Source organism: Babylonia areolata, chromosome 5 (genome assembly GCF_041734735.1).
Source record: "Babylonia areolata isolate BAREFJ2019XMU chromosome 5, ASM4173473v1, whole genome shotgun sequence".
Classification (NCBI taxonomy): Eukaryota; Metazoa; Mollusca; class Gastropoda; order Neogastropoda; family Buccinidae; genus Babylonia; species Babylonia areolata.
The window spans coordinates 3,626,362-3,643,033 of record NC_134880.1 but is presented as its reverse complement, the minus strand read 5'-3'; the positions used below and the strand labels follow the sequence as shown (position 1 = coordinate 3,643,033).

General features: G+C 40.1%; 1 protein-coding gene across 1 annotated transcript in view; it reads left to right on the top strand.

Annotated features, from left to right (window-relative positions):
* Positions 1–10,059, top strand: part of LOC143282321 (serine incorporator 5-like) — a 29,052-nt gene extending 18,993 nt beyond the window's left edge. The window contains exons 11-13 of the mRNA XM_076587924.1: positions 2,185–2,221; positions 3,651–3,789; positions 5,012–10,059. Of these exons, the coding sequence (XP_076444039.1) occupies positions 2,185–2,221; positions 3,651–3,789; positions 5,012–5,444 (609 nt within the window). The 3' untranslated portion in view covers positions 5,445–10,059. The remainder of the gene's footprint in view (positions 1–2,184; positions 2,222–3,650; positions 3,790–5,011) is intronic.
* Positions 10,060–16,672: the final 6,613 nt, after the last annotated feature.

The window sequence follows — 16,672 nt, the reverse complement described above, 5'->3', positions numbered from 1 at the left end:
TTTTGTTTTTTCTTTCTTTCTTTTTCTTTCCCTTTTTTTATTTTATTATTATTTTTTTTTTTACTTTCTTTCTATTTTCTCTTTGTTAGAAATTATGATAATTGTGATGGCAAAGATAATGTTTTTATTATAATGTTTTTAGCCGTCTTATTAGCAATTATTTCTTACTGTTTCTCTGTTAATGTAATGTTTCAGCAGTTTTTTCATGCAATTTCTGCATCAAGGTTGATAAAGTAATCTTGTATCAGGTAGTGACCATGTATTTTTGGGTCGGCATGAAAAGGCATTATCTGGGGAAACTGGTTGTGGTTGCAGATGAATTTGTTATCCCAGTTTACTGTCACTAAAAAAATGATATAGTAATTATAAAAATCAACGTGTTTAAATAACATACCAGAAACAGATATCCGTGTTTTGGGGTTGTTTTTTTTCAGAAACATGCCTGCATACCCATGTTTTCTTTGAGCTTTTGTTGTCTTTTCTCATGAAAAACAATACCAAAAACAGAAAGAAAAGAAATGGTATGTCCAGAATGGTCTCTCCTTATTACAAGTAAAATGGACAGAAAAGATGCATCTAGTGTGTTTGTGCCTGCAGTTTTATTCAGGGTAAAAGACTGACTAGTTCTCTTCACTTCAGTTGATCAGTGACTTGATCAGTGACTTGATCAGTGACTTGAGCCATGTGATCAGTGACTTGATCAGTGACTTGAGCCATGTGATCAGTGACTTGATCAGTGACTTGAGCCATGTGATCAGTGACTTGATCAGTCTTCTTCTTTTCGGTCGCACTTGTCACAGAGTCAGGCTGGCCTGCGAGACAAATGTCGTCGTGGCTTCCAGGTCTTGTCTGCAGCCGTAGAGCTTGGTGCGTAGTGGGGTCGCTTCTGGCCACACGGTGTCTCTCAGTCCCTGGTGGAGGGGATAAGTCTGCAGAACATGTTCTGGTGTTTGGTCTTCAAGACCACAGGGACTGGTCGGTGATGGTGCCAGCTTCAGCTTCTTGAACATGTGCGCGTTGAGGCGGCAGTGTCCTGTGCGTAAGCGCATAATTGCTACCTGCTGCCAGCGTTCAAGCTCGTGATATGCATCCCTTGTGGCTTGTGGTCGCAGTGCTGCCTTCACAAGGGTCTTCTTTTCAGCGAAGCTAACACTGTTGTTTGGTTGTCTTTCTTTCGCTCCGAGTTTGGCGAGCTGGTCCGCAATTTCGTTGCCTGGAATTCCGCAGTGGGCTGGAACCCATTGCAGGACTACTCGTCGTTGCTGGGCAACTTCTTGTAGTTTCTCCTTGAGACGAGGAAGTTTATCTCTTGCAAGGGCTTCCAGGACAGACAACGCATCTGTCAGAAAGACAACTTGTGGGCATTCGCTCTCTGAGTCGTGAACCATTGAAGCGGCCTGCATGAGCGCCTGAACCTCAGCTGCGTAGTTTGAACAGTACTTTCCTGTGGGTATCCTTGCTGTGGATGTGTGGTGCTCAGGAGACTTCATGTACACTCCTGCTCCTCCGTCAGCAACAGTGTTGGTTGCAGAGCCATCTGTGTACACGTGAAACTCAGTGACTTGATCAGTGACTTGAGCCATGTGACCAGTGATTTGATCAGTGACTTGAGCCATGTGATCAGTGACTTGAGCCATGTGATCAGTGACTTGATCAGTGACTTGAGCCGTGTGATCAGTGACTGTGACCAGTGACTTGAGCCATGTGATCAGTGACTTGAGCCATGTGATCAGTGACTTGAGCCATGTGATCAGTGACTTGAGCCATGTGATCAGTGACTTGAGCCATGTGATCAGTGACTGTGATCAGTGACTTGAGCCATGTGACCAGTGACTTGAGCCATGTGATCAGTGACTGTGACCAGTGACTTGAGCCATGTGATCAGTGACTTGATCAGTGACTTGAGCCATGTGATAGTGACTTGAGCCATGTGACCAGTGACTTGACCAGTGACTTGAGCCATGTGATCAGTGACTGTGACCAGTGACTTGAGCCATGTGATCAGTGACTTGATCAGTGACTTGAGCCATGTGATCAGTGACTTGATCAGTGACTTGAGCCATGTGATCAGTGACTTGAGCCATGTGACCAGTGACTTGATCAGTGACTTGAGCCATGTGATCAATGACTTGAGCCATGATTCTGTTGTCCTTGTTCTATATCTATCCTCTTGTTCTATTGCAGGAAAGACGTGCTTGCTGCTGTTGTATTATCAAGAAAAGTAAGTGTTGCCTACTTGATTGACTCTGAAGCTTTTTTTGATCATCTTTGATAGATTGACTTTGGAAATACTTTGTCATCACAAAATTTGGTTTAACTTAAAGGGGAAAAAAAATCTTATTTCCACACATTCCATGTGATGGTGGTGAAAAGTGAGTCAGTGTAATAACCCGTTTTCATTTGTCTGTGTGTTTGTGCAGATATATATATTTGTGTGCATGGATGTTTGCTTATGTGGGTGTGTCCTTCGTAAATGTTAACTAATTCGCTTTCTTTGAAAGTACTTTTGTCAGCATTATATTTTGATTAAAGATAGAAAAGAAAGAGTTCTTTCCACATATGACATTGATTTGGGTGCACATCTGCCAGATTTTGTATCGTTTTCCTCGGGATCAGCAAAAGTTTCTTTGGGTTGCTTCCAGATTGTTTCCAGATTCATGAAAATAATGTTTCAATAAGTTTTCGATACAGGACATTGTGACACTCAGTTTCTTGTCTGCAATTGAAAAAAAGAGTAAATAAAATTTGGGATGAATCACACTATTTTGCCTCCAAATTTATTGTTGTTGTTCTTGAATCATTTAATATGCCACATAGCTTTTTTTTTGTTTTTGTCTTTTGTTTATGAAATATCAGAGCAGTAAAGTCTTGGAAAAGATGGGAAAAGTTTTAAAATTCAACAGATCAAAACATATAACAGTAAGTTGTTTAGATATTAAAGATTGAAATGCAGATCCAATATGGCCACGACTGCACAACAGGTGAGCAGTCACATTCCGGTATGTTTCAATTGGAAAAAAAATCTTTTTTTTTTCTTCTTTTCTTTTGTTTTTGGTCGTGAGCTAAACACAGAATTTGGATTGATGTGTGCAGTTTACACATAGTACATCACACATCCTGTTGTTTGTGTGGAAGAATATGCCATGAGAGTCAGGAAATCTAAGCTATTTAGTCTTCCCACTTGAGCCCACAGCCCATTCGGCAGGGGACATGGTTATAGCAGGGGAGATAATGTTGTCAGTAATGGGATTCATTCCAGTTGTCTGTGACGCTTCTCTGATCAACAAACTGTGAAGTGGTATACTTTGTACAAATCATAAACTGTTCAGGAAAATATTGTTGATGTACTGATCATAAATGTTTGGGAAAAATGATGGATTACTGGATGATTTACCTAATATTTAGATGTTCTGCATACACTTGAAGGAATTTTGGGCTTCAACAGGTCTGCACATAGTGTTGACTGGAGAAAGAAAGATCTCCATTCTTAACCCATCAGATACTGATATGGAGACTGAACCCAGGACCTTCAGATTGAATCTTACGTCAAACACTCTAACCCACCCCATTACTGCACCCTTCTTGGAGTGTAGCCGACCTGTGCCACTGTGCCACTGCTGTGTTCATTTCTGTTTCTTGGCCTCCGACAGGGGACAACCCTTCACTGCTGGGCGGTCAGAAAGTGATCTACAATGAAGCGGAGCAGGTGGCGTATCCTTACGCCTTCTTTCACTTTGTCTTCTGTCTGGCTGCCTTCTACATCATGATGCAGCTAACCAACTGGTACAGGTAGGTGGTGAGGATGGGGGGAAGGGGAGTAATTCTTATTCTTCTTCTACAGTACTTCTGTAGTCATGGGCTGCAACTCCCACATTCACTTGTATACGTACAAGTGGACTTTAACGTGTGTGACTATTTTCTAGCCCGACCGTGTTGGCAGCTAAACTCCATTTTCAGGGGTGTGCATGCTTGGTATGATCTGTTTTGCATATCCACTGAACTGTAATACAGAGTGCAGGATCTTTCATTTGCAAGTTCAGTCTTCTGCACGCATATACATACCTACACAAAGGGGGTTCAGGTGCCAACAGGTGTGTGAGTTCATGGAAGTGAAAATTAATGCAGTTTTGCATGTAAACACTTATGTTTGTGTGGTGTATGTGTGTGTGTGTCTCTCTCTCTTTTTTCTTCTTTTTTTTTTCTCTCTCTCTCTCTCAATTGTATTTATATGTATTCTACTTTTATTTTATGCCCCAGGGCTGGGTGGAAAAACAGTATATTAAAATTTACCATCTCATTACCCTGGTTAAATAGCATTTAGTTCTCATTCGTTTCTTTTCTGTCTCTTTTCCCTTTCTCTCCTTTTCTTAGATTCTCTCTTCCTTCACACACCTGTCTTTCTTTTCATTCATGTGACTTTCAGTGCCTGACCAATGCACTGGGTTTATGTAAAGGTTAGGCATCAGCTCTTTTCAGAAAGAAACGTTTGACAGCAGGTGTGGTGCGGTGGATACATGGATCAGTTGTCATGCTTTGACACCACCTTGAAGCTGAACCTCTTTCATTTTAGTACTCCATTGTTGTTTCCTTGTTTTTGGTGGGTTTTTTTTCATCGTTTAATGTTGTTGACCTTGCAACACCTGTGGGAAGTGCTGCGCATCCAGAATCAGCCTCTTCTCTCATATGAGGACACACACCGACAGATAAGCCTGCCTGCCTACTCATCTGTCGGACCGACGGGAGACCCCATCAATGTTGTTGGGTTTTTTCTTTATGCTCATGTATCCCATCATGTATCCCATCATGTATCCCATCATGTACCCCATCATGTATCCCATCATGTATCCCATCACCCATCATGTATCCCATCATGTACCCCATCATGTATCCCATCACCCATCATGTATCCCATCATGTATCCCATCATGTACCCCATCATGTATCCCATCACCCATCATGTATCCCATCATGTACACCATCATGTATCCCATCATGTATCCCATGTTTTCAGACCAGGAGAGTCGGACCTCAATCGCTTTGGGCTGAACTGGGCGGCAGTGTGGGTCAAGATGGCTTCCAGCTGGGTGTGCGTCATCATCTACATCTACACACTCTTCTTCCCCCGCCTCTGCTTCGGCCGCAACCTGGCCTTCCCGCCTGCGCCCAACAACGCGCAGGAAGGAGACGAAATGGACGACATCGACGGGGCGGAGAGAGGCCAGGGAGACGCTGACACTCCGCAACCACTCTCGTCTTCGGCCAATCGTCCCTCCGCAGCCTCACTGACCCGTTCAGCCAACGACCTGTCTCGGTCGGCCAACGACGTGCGATCATCACGTGAGGGTCTTGGTCATGCAGGACGAAGTGCGGAGCGACCAGCGTCCAAAGCTTCCAGGAGGTCGAAATCTCGCTCACCGTCAAGGGAGCGACAGAGCTTTGTATGATTTTTGGGGCGACTTAAGTGGTAATGTTATTTCTGAGTATTGAGGATTTTTTTGTGTGTGTTGTGGTGGATGTCCTGTGCTGTGCTTTGGTCATTTTGTTGTTGAGGGATTTGCACAATCACCTTGTCATCTCCGACAGTCTCTCTCTGCCCACCTGGCAGGATGAGCTGTGTGAAAACTGAAGTTTTTTCCCCCCACAAAAACATCCCTTCAGTCAACAGATTTTGTTCAACATTTAGATGACTGTGGTGAATGAAATCAGATTTTACTGACAGGATGATTATTTCTTTCACACATGCACATACACACACACACACACACACACACTCTCTCTCTCTCTCTCTCTCTCTCTCTCTCTCTCTCTCTCTCTCTACCTCTCTCTGTTCTTCTCTTTGTCAGTAGCAAAGTTTATCAACAACCATGTGCTATTCTTCTTATAACCAAATTTTTTTCTTCACCCATTATCTATTTACTGTGGCATTCCCACATGCACTGAAGGAAATGATTCATGTATCTATACCACATTTGATGACTGTAGTTAGTGATTGTTCCTGTGCATGCATTATACTGGCCAGCATCTCTTGATTGTTGTGGTGTTTTATATCTTCATCCACTTTGCCTTATTTATAAGGCATACATGGTATATCTGTTATGTTTCTCGCAGCAAATAAGTGTCCTTTTTACTCAGTGGGTCATTTCTTACTGATTGTTTTACCTCACAAAATATACCCATCTTTCTTTTTTTTAATTTTCCAACAAAAGGCATGCATCTTAGTTCTGTTAAATGATGTTGGCTAATTAATTTGACACCACCACCACCACCACCACCACCAACAACAACAACAACAACAAGAAAGGCAAAAGAAAGGTGCAGAAAATCAAAATTGAAAAAAGAAAAATAGAAGACATGGGCATGAGATTTGTAAACTGTGGTCTGAAATCAGGCTGAAGAAAGATTTAGACAGAATAATTTTTCTTATAAATCATTTTTTTTATGCATAATCATGCAGACAATGCACAGGTTTCAGACTGAAAAACAGAAAGCTACAATCTCCTCCCCGAGACAGCACCTCATTTCCTGCACATGGCCCCTCCCCCCCACTTCCTCTTCTTTTTCATGAACCATGACACAGCTGGTCAGGGATTGTACTTCTGATGTAGTGTTTACCAGTAATCAGAGTGCCAGGACCCATTGCATTGTACTTCTGATGTAGTGTTTACCAGTAATCAGAGTGCCAGGACCCATTGCATTGTACTTCTGATGTAGTGTTTACCAGTAATCAGAGTGCCAGGACCCATTGCATTGTACTTCTGATGTAGTGTTTACCAGTAATCAGAGTGCCAGGACCCATTGCATTGTACTTCTGATGTAGTGTTTACCAGTAATCAGAGTGCCAGGACCCATTGCATTGTACTTCTGAGGTAGTGTTTACCAGTAATCAGAGTGCCAGGACCCATTGCATTGTACTTCTGATGTAGTGTTTACCAGTAATCAGAGTGCCAGGACCCATTTCAGCGTAATGTCAGTGTATCATCCCCGGGGAAGGCAGTTTTCTCCCGTTTTCCTCACTCCGCCTAGGTGTGAATGAACACCTGAGTTTGGCTGGGGAAGGTTAAAGGTCTCTACTTGTGCCTTGCTTCCCAGGTATTTTTCATTTGGTTTTTTGTTTCGCTTTGTTTTTTGGATCCTTCAGGATCAATATTTACTGGGTGGGTGGGGTGTGGAGGGTGGGGGAAGCCCTGATATGATCCTGTGTGGCTGATTGAACTTTAACTCTTTGCTGCCATAGGCAACTTAACTGACTAAACAGTGTACTGCTATAAGTGCCTTTAATGAAAATGAAGGTGTTCTGTTAAAAGGACAATTTTTCACATTTCAGCTAAGCTTGACAGCTGCAGCCAGTTTCCTACGCAAAAGAACAATGACTAATATTTGCCCCCTGACCTGATTTGAAGTGAATAGTTCCACTTTGTTGTTTTCACATGAGCTGAAGCCTGTGTCTAGAGAGCTTCCGCTGTAAAATATCTGGTACTGGGAACTGTCTTCCGCACAGAAAGGTAGTGGTGAAAGAGTTCAGCAACAATGAAAGGTTTAGAATTCCAAGTGGCGCCTGGCGCTTTCTTTTAGTAAATGACAAAAATGAGTCACCCACCAGTGTTCCATGTTTACATGGAAGGTGGCAGAATGGTTAAGACGCTCAGCTGCCAATACAGAGAGTCCGTGAGGGTGTGGGTTCGAATCCCGCTCTCGCCCTTTCTCCTAAGTTTGACTGGAAAATCAAACTGAGCGTCTAGTCTTTCGGATGAGACGATAAACCAAGGTCCCGTGTGCAGCACGCACTTGGCGCACTGAAAAAGAACCCATGGCAACGAGAGTGTTGTCCTCTGGCGAAATTACGTAAAATGAAATCCACTTTCATAGGTACACAAATATGTAAGCATGCACTCAAGGCCTGACTAAGCGCGTTGGGTTATGCTGCTGGTCAGGCATCTGCTCAACAGATGTGGTGTAGCGTGTATGGATTTGTCCGAACGCAGTGACGCCTCCTTGAGAAAGTGAAACTGAAACTGATACATCACTCCCCTGAGGGGACACTGGGTGTCTTTCAGTGTAAATAGCATCCCCACCCCCCCACCCCCGCCTTCTGGATATTCCGTGCTAGAAATTTCCTCTTTTCTATTGTTCCCTTTATTTCTGCCTTTTTTTCTTTCTTCACTGCTGTCTCCTTTTTCTACCTTTCCAGTCCATTCCCCTTTCTTTTTTCAAGCAAGCCTTGACATTTTTCTATCTGTTCCGCAGCCAGTGATGTACTATCTGTGCTGTTTTGTTCTGGTGATTAGGTAGTGAAATTATAAACACTGGGATGGGCACTAGCTGCCTGTTCTGCAGTGTTACTTGCCTATATGGCCTTTTTAGTTCATTTTTTTGTTTGGTTTTGAAGCATTGGTTTTTCCATTTTTACAATTTTTTGTAGTAATCTTGGAATGATGAATTAGGCAGACTGGCATGGACTGCAGCATGGCCCAATCTTATTTGCCTTAAGGAGCTGAATGGTTAGGAATGTGTCATGAACTGTGTTTTGTTGGGGTTTTTTTGGTGTGTGTGCGAGTTTTGTGTTGATGTGGTTGACCCTTTATATGGTTTGACAGTCCTGATATGGCCCTGTGTGGTTGGCTGGACTGTAGGCAACAATAAACAACATTGTTTGTTCAGAGATATACTTTATTCCTTGGTCATTTGCTTTGTTCATTCAGTGGTAAGGGCTGACATCCTCAGCCCAGCCTGATCTTATTTGCGGTTGTGTTTTTGTTTTGTTTTGAGATTTTTGTTTTATGTGTGTGGGTCGGGGGGAGGGGGGTGCGGGGGGGGGGGATGTGTTTTTTTTGTTTTGTTTTTTCAGATTTGATAGAGTTTTTTGGTTAACGCTGTTGATTTTTTTATTTAGTTGGCCAGTCCTGATATGACCCTGTGCAGTCAAATGTCAAATCCTTTGTTTAGTTTGCTTGAAACCCAGTTGCCTTTTTCTGAAGCTGTGTTGATCAGTCAGCTTTCATTTTTTCTTTGATTTATGTTGTTGTTTCTATGAATGTGCAATGGTTTTTACAAATATTGGAAGATTCATAAACTGGCCATAATTTTGTGTATCTTTTACTTTTTTTTATGTTTTTGAATAGTTAAGCATTTTTAATCTGGCATTTTATGTTTGTATGTACTGCCTGACAGCAAACTGTCTGGGACGCACAGTTTTGCTTTTTTTTTTTTTTTTTTTTTTTTTTTTTTTCCTCTTGTTGTTGGTCATATGTTGAAGAAGACTTTTTTGTTTCTGGCACTTACTTGTCTGGAACTTGTATGTTTGATGCAAAGTGTCTTCATATACTTTAAACTTGTTGACCAAGTTCATGGTTCCTTTAGCTCATTGAAGAAACACTTTTTTCTGGACTTTTTTTTTTCTCTGCAACATTTGCTTGCATTTTAATTTTCCTTGAAAAAGGAAGCAGTATTTTTGACTGTCCATGGCCATATGCAAGTTTCTTTTTTCTTTCTTGGCATGCCAGTGAAGTATAATCATGAGAATGGATTTTGTACATGTGATAAATATGGCCATTTACTGTTATGACCTGGCTGTTTTTCATATTTGATCTTGTGCATGCCTTTTCCATTTGTGGCATTACTGTCATTTGTCAAGCACAGTGCGTGTGTGTGTGTGTTTGTGCACGTGAATGCATGTGTGTGTGCATGTGTGTATGTGTTATTGTATCTGATACATTTTGTTGTTCATCTGTTCATTCAGACTCTTTTGGAGGAAATATTTTTTTTAAAACTGAGGTGAAGGAAAGTATCTTTTTTTCTTTTTTTTCCCCCCCTGAAACAGACACAGCCCTCTAGAAACTTAAAGTTTCGTATGAATTAAAATACAGGTTTTATATTCCCAATCACTCCCTCACCAAAACCTTTCTCCTCTGTGACAGTTTTATGTCTTTCCATTTCAATTGCTATTACTCAGGAAAGTCTTTTGTGTATTTGTGTTAATCGTTCGTTCTTTAGTTTAACGTCTTTTCACTGTAAGTGATATTAGACATACATACACACACAGACACACAAACAAACCAACGGACACACACACATTAACAGCATACTGCTTGGTGACAACGAAAATTCACATGGTCATGTACATGCACATGTACACTGCATGCATGCAGATTTACATATATACATATATGGTGTATATATGAATGTAAGTATGCATGCATGCATTTCATGTGTGTGTGTACGTGCCTGTGTGACTTCTTGTCATTACCAGGAGGAATATGTGTGAGTAGTGTATGTTTGTATATATGTAAATTTGCATGCATGCAGTGTACATGTGTATGTACATGACCATTTGAATGTTCATTATCACCAAGCTGTATGTTGCTCTGTCATGCTTGGGACCCATAGTTGTGTTATGAATGAAGAACGGATGTTGATTGCACGTTGTTCCCGATTAAGGTTAACTCACTCAGTACGGCCAGTCCTCTCTTCTCCTCTACACAGACCCCTCAGATGTCCAGTGGGTGTCTGAATGACCCAGCCTTTAGCTTCCGTCGTCAGAATTGTGGTATTCTTTGTCAACATTCACCTCTTCAGTATAAGAGCCTTCCGCTTGCACTATTTTGATGATGGTAATTGGGGTGAAACGCTGTTAACGTCGTCTCTTTCGTCGTTCGTATGGAAAGAGTTAAGTGTCCAAGTGCAGAAGTCATTTGTGTTGGTGGGTGTTGTCCTGTTTCACCTGTTCCTCTGTCGCTTGTTCCTGATTGATGTCTGTGCTTGTTTTTATTTGTTTGTTTAAAGCTCACTTTCTTCATTACTAGCTTGATATCTTGTGTTGATGGCCTGCTGTCTTTACTGGTAAGTTTGAAACAGCAAACTTTGTCTGCCTCTCTTGCTTTGAACACTGACAAAGCTTTGTCCTAGAATTAATTCTATTATCTTCGCTTGGAAGTCACTTCTCTAAAAACCCTCGATACATTTCGCCTTGTCTCGAGACCCATAGAGAATTACAAGTGTTCATAGAAGCTAACAGTGGTATCTATGCACAAATATTAGTGTGTGTATATGTGTGTATGTTTGAAAAGGACAGAGAGTGTTAAGCAGGTCAAATGGGATGGATGGGTAGGCAAAACAGGACAATGCACATAGAGCTTCAAGAATATTTTTGATAGCAAGTCATCTTTATAGATAAATGAATAAAGTGCCAAACCCTGAAGTGAAGAAGCCATTGAGAGTGACAACATTACAAAGAGTAGGCAAAACGGGAACAGGTGAAAGAGACCTTAGACAGTTGAAAGCATACCTTTCCTCTATTGTGGATGCCAGTGCCAGTGGTGATTTTCGGTTATTATTAATGATAATAAGATACACCTTTATGCACAAGCTTTGCATCAACCAGTTCAGTGCCAGATAATTTTGTATCAAAAAAAAGAAAAAAAAAAGTGCTATCCCCTTGCTAGGGAATGAGGATGATAGTTTCTGTGCATTAAAAAGTCTATTTCCACCTCCATGGAATGCCACCCAGAAGGAAATCAAACAAAATACAGCTGGAAAAAGAATGATATACCTATAAGAATAAAATAAAACAGCTAATAGGTTTATGATAACAATCACAACACTTGTTGTCATGTCAGTGAATAACTGTCTCAGCAACAACATATGTGGGTTCAGTCAAGATAAAAAGTCAGTTACGTTGTCATATAGTCAGGTCAAGGTCAGGGACATAGCCCTTGCTACTGGTACCATGTAACCCAGTACTATCTGCCGCATGTGAAGTCTCCCACCGACGGACCAGGCGGAGGAGGAAACCTTTCCCAATGGCGGTGAAGGCGGAAGAGGATGACCAAAGGGCAGGGGGAGCTCTTATCCTTGGCTGGAAGTCCCCCTAGGAGACGGAACTCTGAAGAAAAAACCTGCACCTGCCGAGGCCGTCCTACACATGGCAGTATCTGCACCTGTGGGACTGTGAGCGTTGGTAGGCGAGAGAGTGGGGAAGGGACTGCACAACTCCTCCTCACTAAAAAAAGTCACCTGTGCTGGTCAGGCAATCAGGCTGGGAAACTGATGCCCTTGACCGCTGTCGCTGTAGGATGCTGTGCTCTAGTGGCATAAAGACGTTTGAAAAAAAGAGAACGCTGGCCATTAAGGAGAAGCGTGAGCGAAGGAAGCAGGGCTCAACTTCTGGAGACATTTTCCCTTGCAACACCTGTGGGAAGTGCTGCGCATCAAGAATTGGCCTCTTCTCCCATATGAGGACACACACCGACAGATAAGCATGCCTGTCTACTCAACCGTCAGACTGACGGGAGACTCCATCATCATAGTGAGCCATCGAGCGTGTTGAACACGGAGGTGAATGACAGTGACAGGAATGAAGCTGGCAGCCCATTTGATGCTAATTCAATCTGACTATCCAGCCAGACAGAACTTTTGAGCAGGTGACTGTGACTGACAGAGTATGTGCAGAGACGTAGGAAGAGGGAGAGGAGAGGGAAAGGAGTGATGTAAGACAACAGGTCCAATGCCAGTCAGAGGGTGTGGAAGTGGGTGTGGCAGTTGGATATCAGTGAACTGTTATTTCAATGCATACTGCCAGAAATAGAAAACTGTTCATGTTCATGTAATGCAGGGTTGAACCTGCACTGAATGTGAAACACATGCTTTTAGTTTTAATGCTTTTTGTCACAGAATTATCAGCCCAGGTGCAACTTTGAGGGAGTGAGTGTCATCAAAGAATGTGTCTCTCTAACAGGAAAAGCTCTTAGCTGTCTAAAAGCTTGCCTGCTCAGTTTCTGAAAACATTATCAACATTTTATGTTGACTGTACCTATGATTGTCATTGTTGGGACAGTTATTCACTTACATGTCTACACAAGTTAAGATTTGTTTTCATAAACTTGTGGCCTTTATAATTTCTTTTACAGCTATTATCTGACAATAGGCATGCTATTTCCAGCCATATTTTGTTTGCTTTCTATGTAGATACCATTCTGTGGGTGTGAAAATTGACTTTTTTGTTGCACAAAAAATATTATCTTCACTTTCAAATGCTTGAACAGTTATCTACAATAAAACTTATTTTGGAAAAAGCCCAGATTCATAATCTACAATAATTTTCCTTAACAAAAGGACCTCTTGTACTTTCTTTATCTACCATAGTTTTTGTACTAGATTTTAAAAAAAAACTTATTACCCCCATATCCTCAAAATTCATTAGCAAGGGGCAAGTACATTACTTTTTACAAAGTTCTCTGGCACTGAAGTGGGTGAATTTGATGGCATGATGATCACAAGGGCAGCCTGTCTCCTTCTCTTGAAGTTACAACTGGCCTCTAGTTAGAGACCATTACATTCTCTGATCACCTGTCTCTCCCTCTAGTCTCTCTCTCTTACTAACACAAAACTGTAATAAACCCTGCTGTTGTAGAGAAAAAAGCAGTGCATGTTTCATTACAGGTGATTAAGTGACTTTTTTTTTGTTGAGAGTGGTTTCTTTTGGGGATTTCGTGCAACTTTGTATGTTTCAAACTGTTGTCCTTCCTGTATTCTAGTAAGAATTTGTACAAGCTTACATATGAATTGTTTAGTGAGGTTGTTTTTTTTATAGTTAAATTTTGGTTTTGCATGAAACATTTGTACTTAATATTTTGCAAAATCATAGATATATGATTATTTTTATACTTTATACTAGATCTTTTTTTTTTTTTTTAATCAGTTGAGACAAAAACTATGCAGTGAGAGAGGAAAGAAAAACAGCAGAGGAAACTTTTCTCAGGTTTTTCGGACAACTCATGAAGCTGTGAAAGAAAAAGCTTTTGATATGATTTATTTTTCTTGCGAAAGTTCTGTATTAATGTTATAATATCAAATCAAGGTGTGCCTTTTATTGATGACTTTTTCTTTTCTTTTCTTTTTTTGTTGACATATGCTTATAGCATTCTGTGTTGTTGTTTGTGTGTGTGTGTTTGATTGTGCATGTTCCAAAGATGTTTGCTGGAAAGACTTTTAGACAAATGGCATGTTTCTTTGAAGAAAAAAAATAGTCAAAATGACAAAAGCTGGTGTCTTTAAAAGGTTGGCTGATTCCTTTTCTCCTTCCCTACTTTATATCATTGCTCTAGATATCTGACCTCTTTAATTTCCCTCCCTCCTCTTTGTCATTCCATTAGGATTCCAACTTAATGATGTCTTGTTAACAAATCTGCTTTTGATCTGGAAGATCAAAAATTTTGCACCAACTTTGCGTTGTGATACGATTCCGTTGTCATTTTTGTCCTGGTTCGAAATTGTATTTGCCACACTGATGCCAGTTAATGGGATGCTTCAGCCATTTTCTTAATTTGTCATTGTCCTGGTTCATTTGGTGGTGTTATCAGTTTTTGTGATGTGCTCATGATTAGGTGCATAGTAATCAAACTTCTATATATTGCAGCATTGACCTCTGTGTCACAATTTATCAGGAAAGATTTGTTATCAGGAAAGACTTTTTTCTGCACCTAATGACAAGTTTTCAGAATTGGTATTTTTTGCAAGATGTGTGGAGCTCATGTTGATACCTGTATCTATATCACAGCATTCTTTATATTAATATGCATGTTTCTTTTTTTCAGACTGAATTACAAATGAAGGTTTGAGATTGACTTTTATTTTTTCTTTCCTTTTTTTTTGGCTCAACATTTTGAACCACCTGGAGACATTGGTATCACAAATTATGTCTATATTTGTGTTTTATCTGACATAAAAGAGATTTGTTTGTACGGATCTGACTTTTTCTTTGAAATTATTGCACAGGTTTGTGTTATCCAATGTATATATGATGCTTGCCAAAATGAGAGATAGATTGCATTGAAGTAGATAGATCCCTGAAGCTGGTGTTTGGTCGTGGTTTATGCTTACCTGCCCAAACATCCCCTCCCCCCTCTACCCCAAACAGTGTGGACACAAGGACTTTAGTCTGAATTTGGTAGAGTAGGGATCAGATTTCACACAGTTCTGATCACCAGTTCTCGATCCTTGTTCTTTTTTTATGTATTTTGTTTTCTTTGCCTTGAAGCATTTCTGTAAAATGTAAAGATGATTACCATTAACAAAAGGGGTGTGATTTATACAAGATGAAAGTTAATTACCTTGCAAAAAGTGAGAAGAAAGTGCCACTGTGCAGAAAAAACACACCATAAGGTTAGTGAATTAGTATCAGGGGTATTGGATTCATATGGCAAGAAATGATTCTGGCAGATTTGTTGTTAATTTAAGGAAGGAGCATGAAAAATAAAACAACAGAGAAGGTATTATAAATCACAATTTGGCTGTGTTCAAATTTGTACACATTCTGTCCACTTAGTTGAACTTGTGCAATGTCCTATTGTTATCTGTCACAGAACTTTGGTAATGCACTGTTGTAGTATCCTAAATTCTGGGACCTATTTCAACGAAAATTTTCATGCATTTTGCAATGCAAAATGACCAGTGTCATGAACACAAAGCCGCCATAGTTTTTGTTTACCTTTGCATGGTTTGCAGGATCAAAACAAACTGAATGACTGCGTCACTGCACACAATTTTTGAGACCTGGCAAGCTGGCTGCTTATTAGTTTAGCGACTGAATTTGTATTAAAACTTAGTACAATAACCCTCAAAATAGGGTCGAAAACCACTGAAAATGGGTTACAACATCTACTAATGGTAATATCGTATCATCTGTGCATGAAACTTGCCTTTTGAATAGGTCCCTGAATTCAGGATACTAGAACAAGATTTTTACCGGAAACTTTAATATTTTAAAATGATTATTTGCCAGTTCAGCAGTCAAGAGGTTAAAATATGGCCAGTGACATTTCTTGTTGCCTCTCTATGGCACAGTGTGACTGTGACCTGTGGCACAAAGCAGCAGTCGGGGGGAGTACAGCAGTGGGCAGTGTTGTGTCATGGATGTGGTTTCCATTGGCTTTGCTTCTGTGAAACTGCATCTGCAGTTGAACTTTTTACTTTTTGCTGAATATATAGATTGGAAACCGACTCTTTCCCATCTACAGGAAAACGCAGTTCATTTTATAACATATGTGCTGGATGTCTTGCCTTTTCTGTTTTCAGTTGTAAAAGTATTGAGTTTACAATGCAAAGCAGCGTTGTTGTTTTTGTTTTTTTTCCAAGAGCACTGTTGCTTGCTTTTTTCCCCCACCAGGTTTCAAATGTTTTTATCTTCTTTTTTTCTTTTCTTTTTTAAGATATGCATGTTAATCACTGTCAAGAGTATTGCTGAAAAATAATTGTATTTTGAATTATTTCATTTGTATTGTAACAAAAAAAAAAAAAAAGAAAAAAAAAAGAGCATGTTCTACTTACATTTTCCAGTGTTTTTATCTTAAGCTTCATGTAAATCTTGTGAAGAATCTTTTTTTGGGAAAAAAAGAATTATCTTACTTGTGTTTTGTTATAGAAAAAAACATGTTCTAATGATCTTATCCTGTGTTTTTTCCATAAGCTTCATGTAAATCATGTGACTAGTCTCTGAAAAAAAAATTGGTATTTAAAAAAATCATGTATTATTTTACTTGTATTATAGTAGTTAAAAGAGCATGTTCTAATGATATTTTCTAGTGTTTTCATCTTCAGCCTTATGTTGTGAAGAGTCTTTCTTGAAAAATAAATTACATAGTGAATCACTTTATGTTTTTTTGTGTGTTTTATTTTTTTT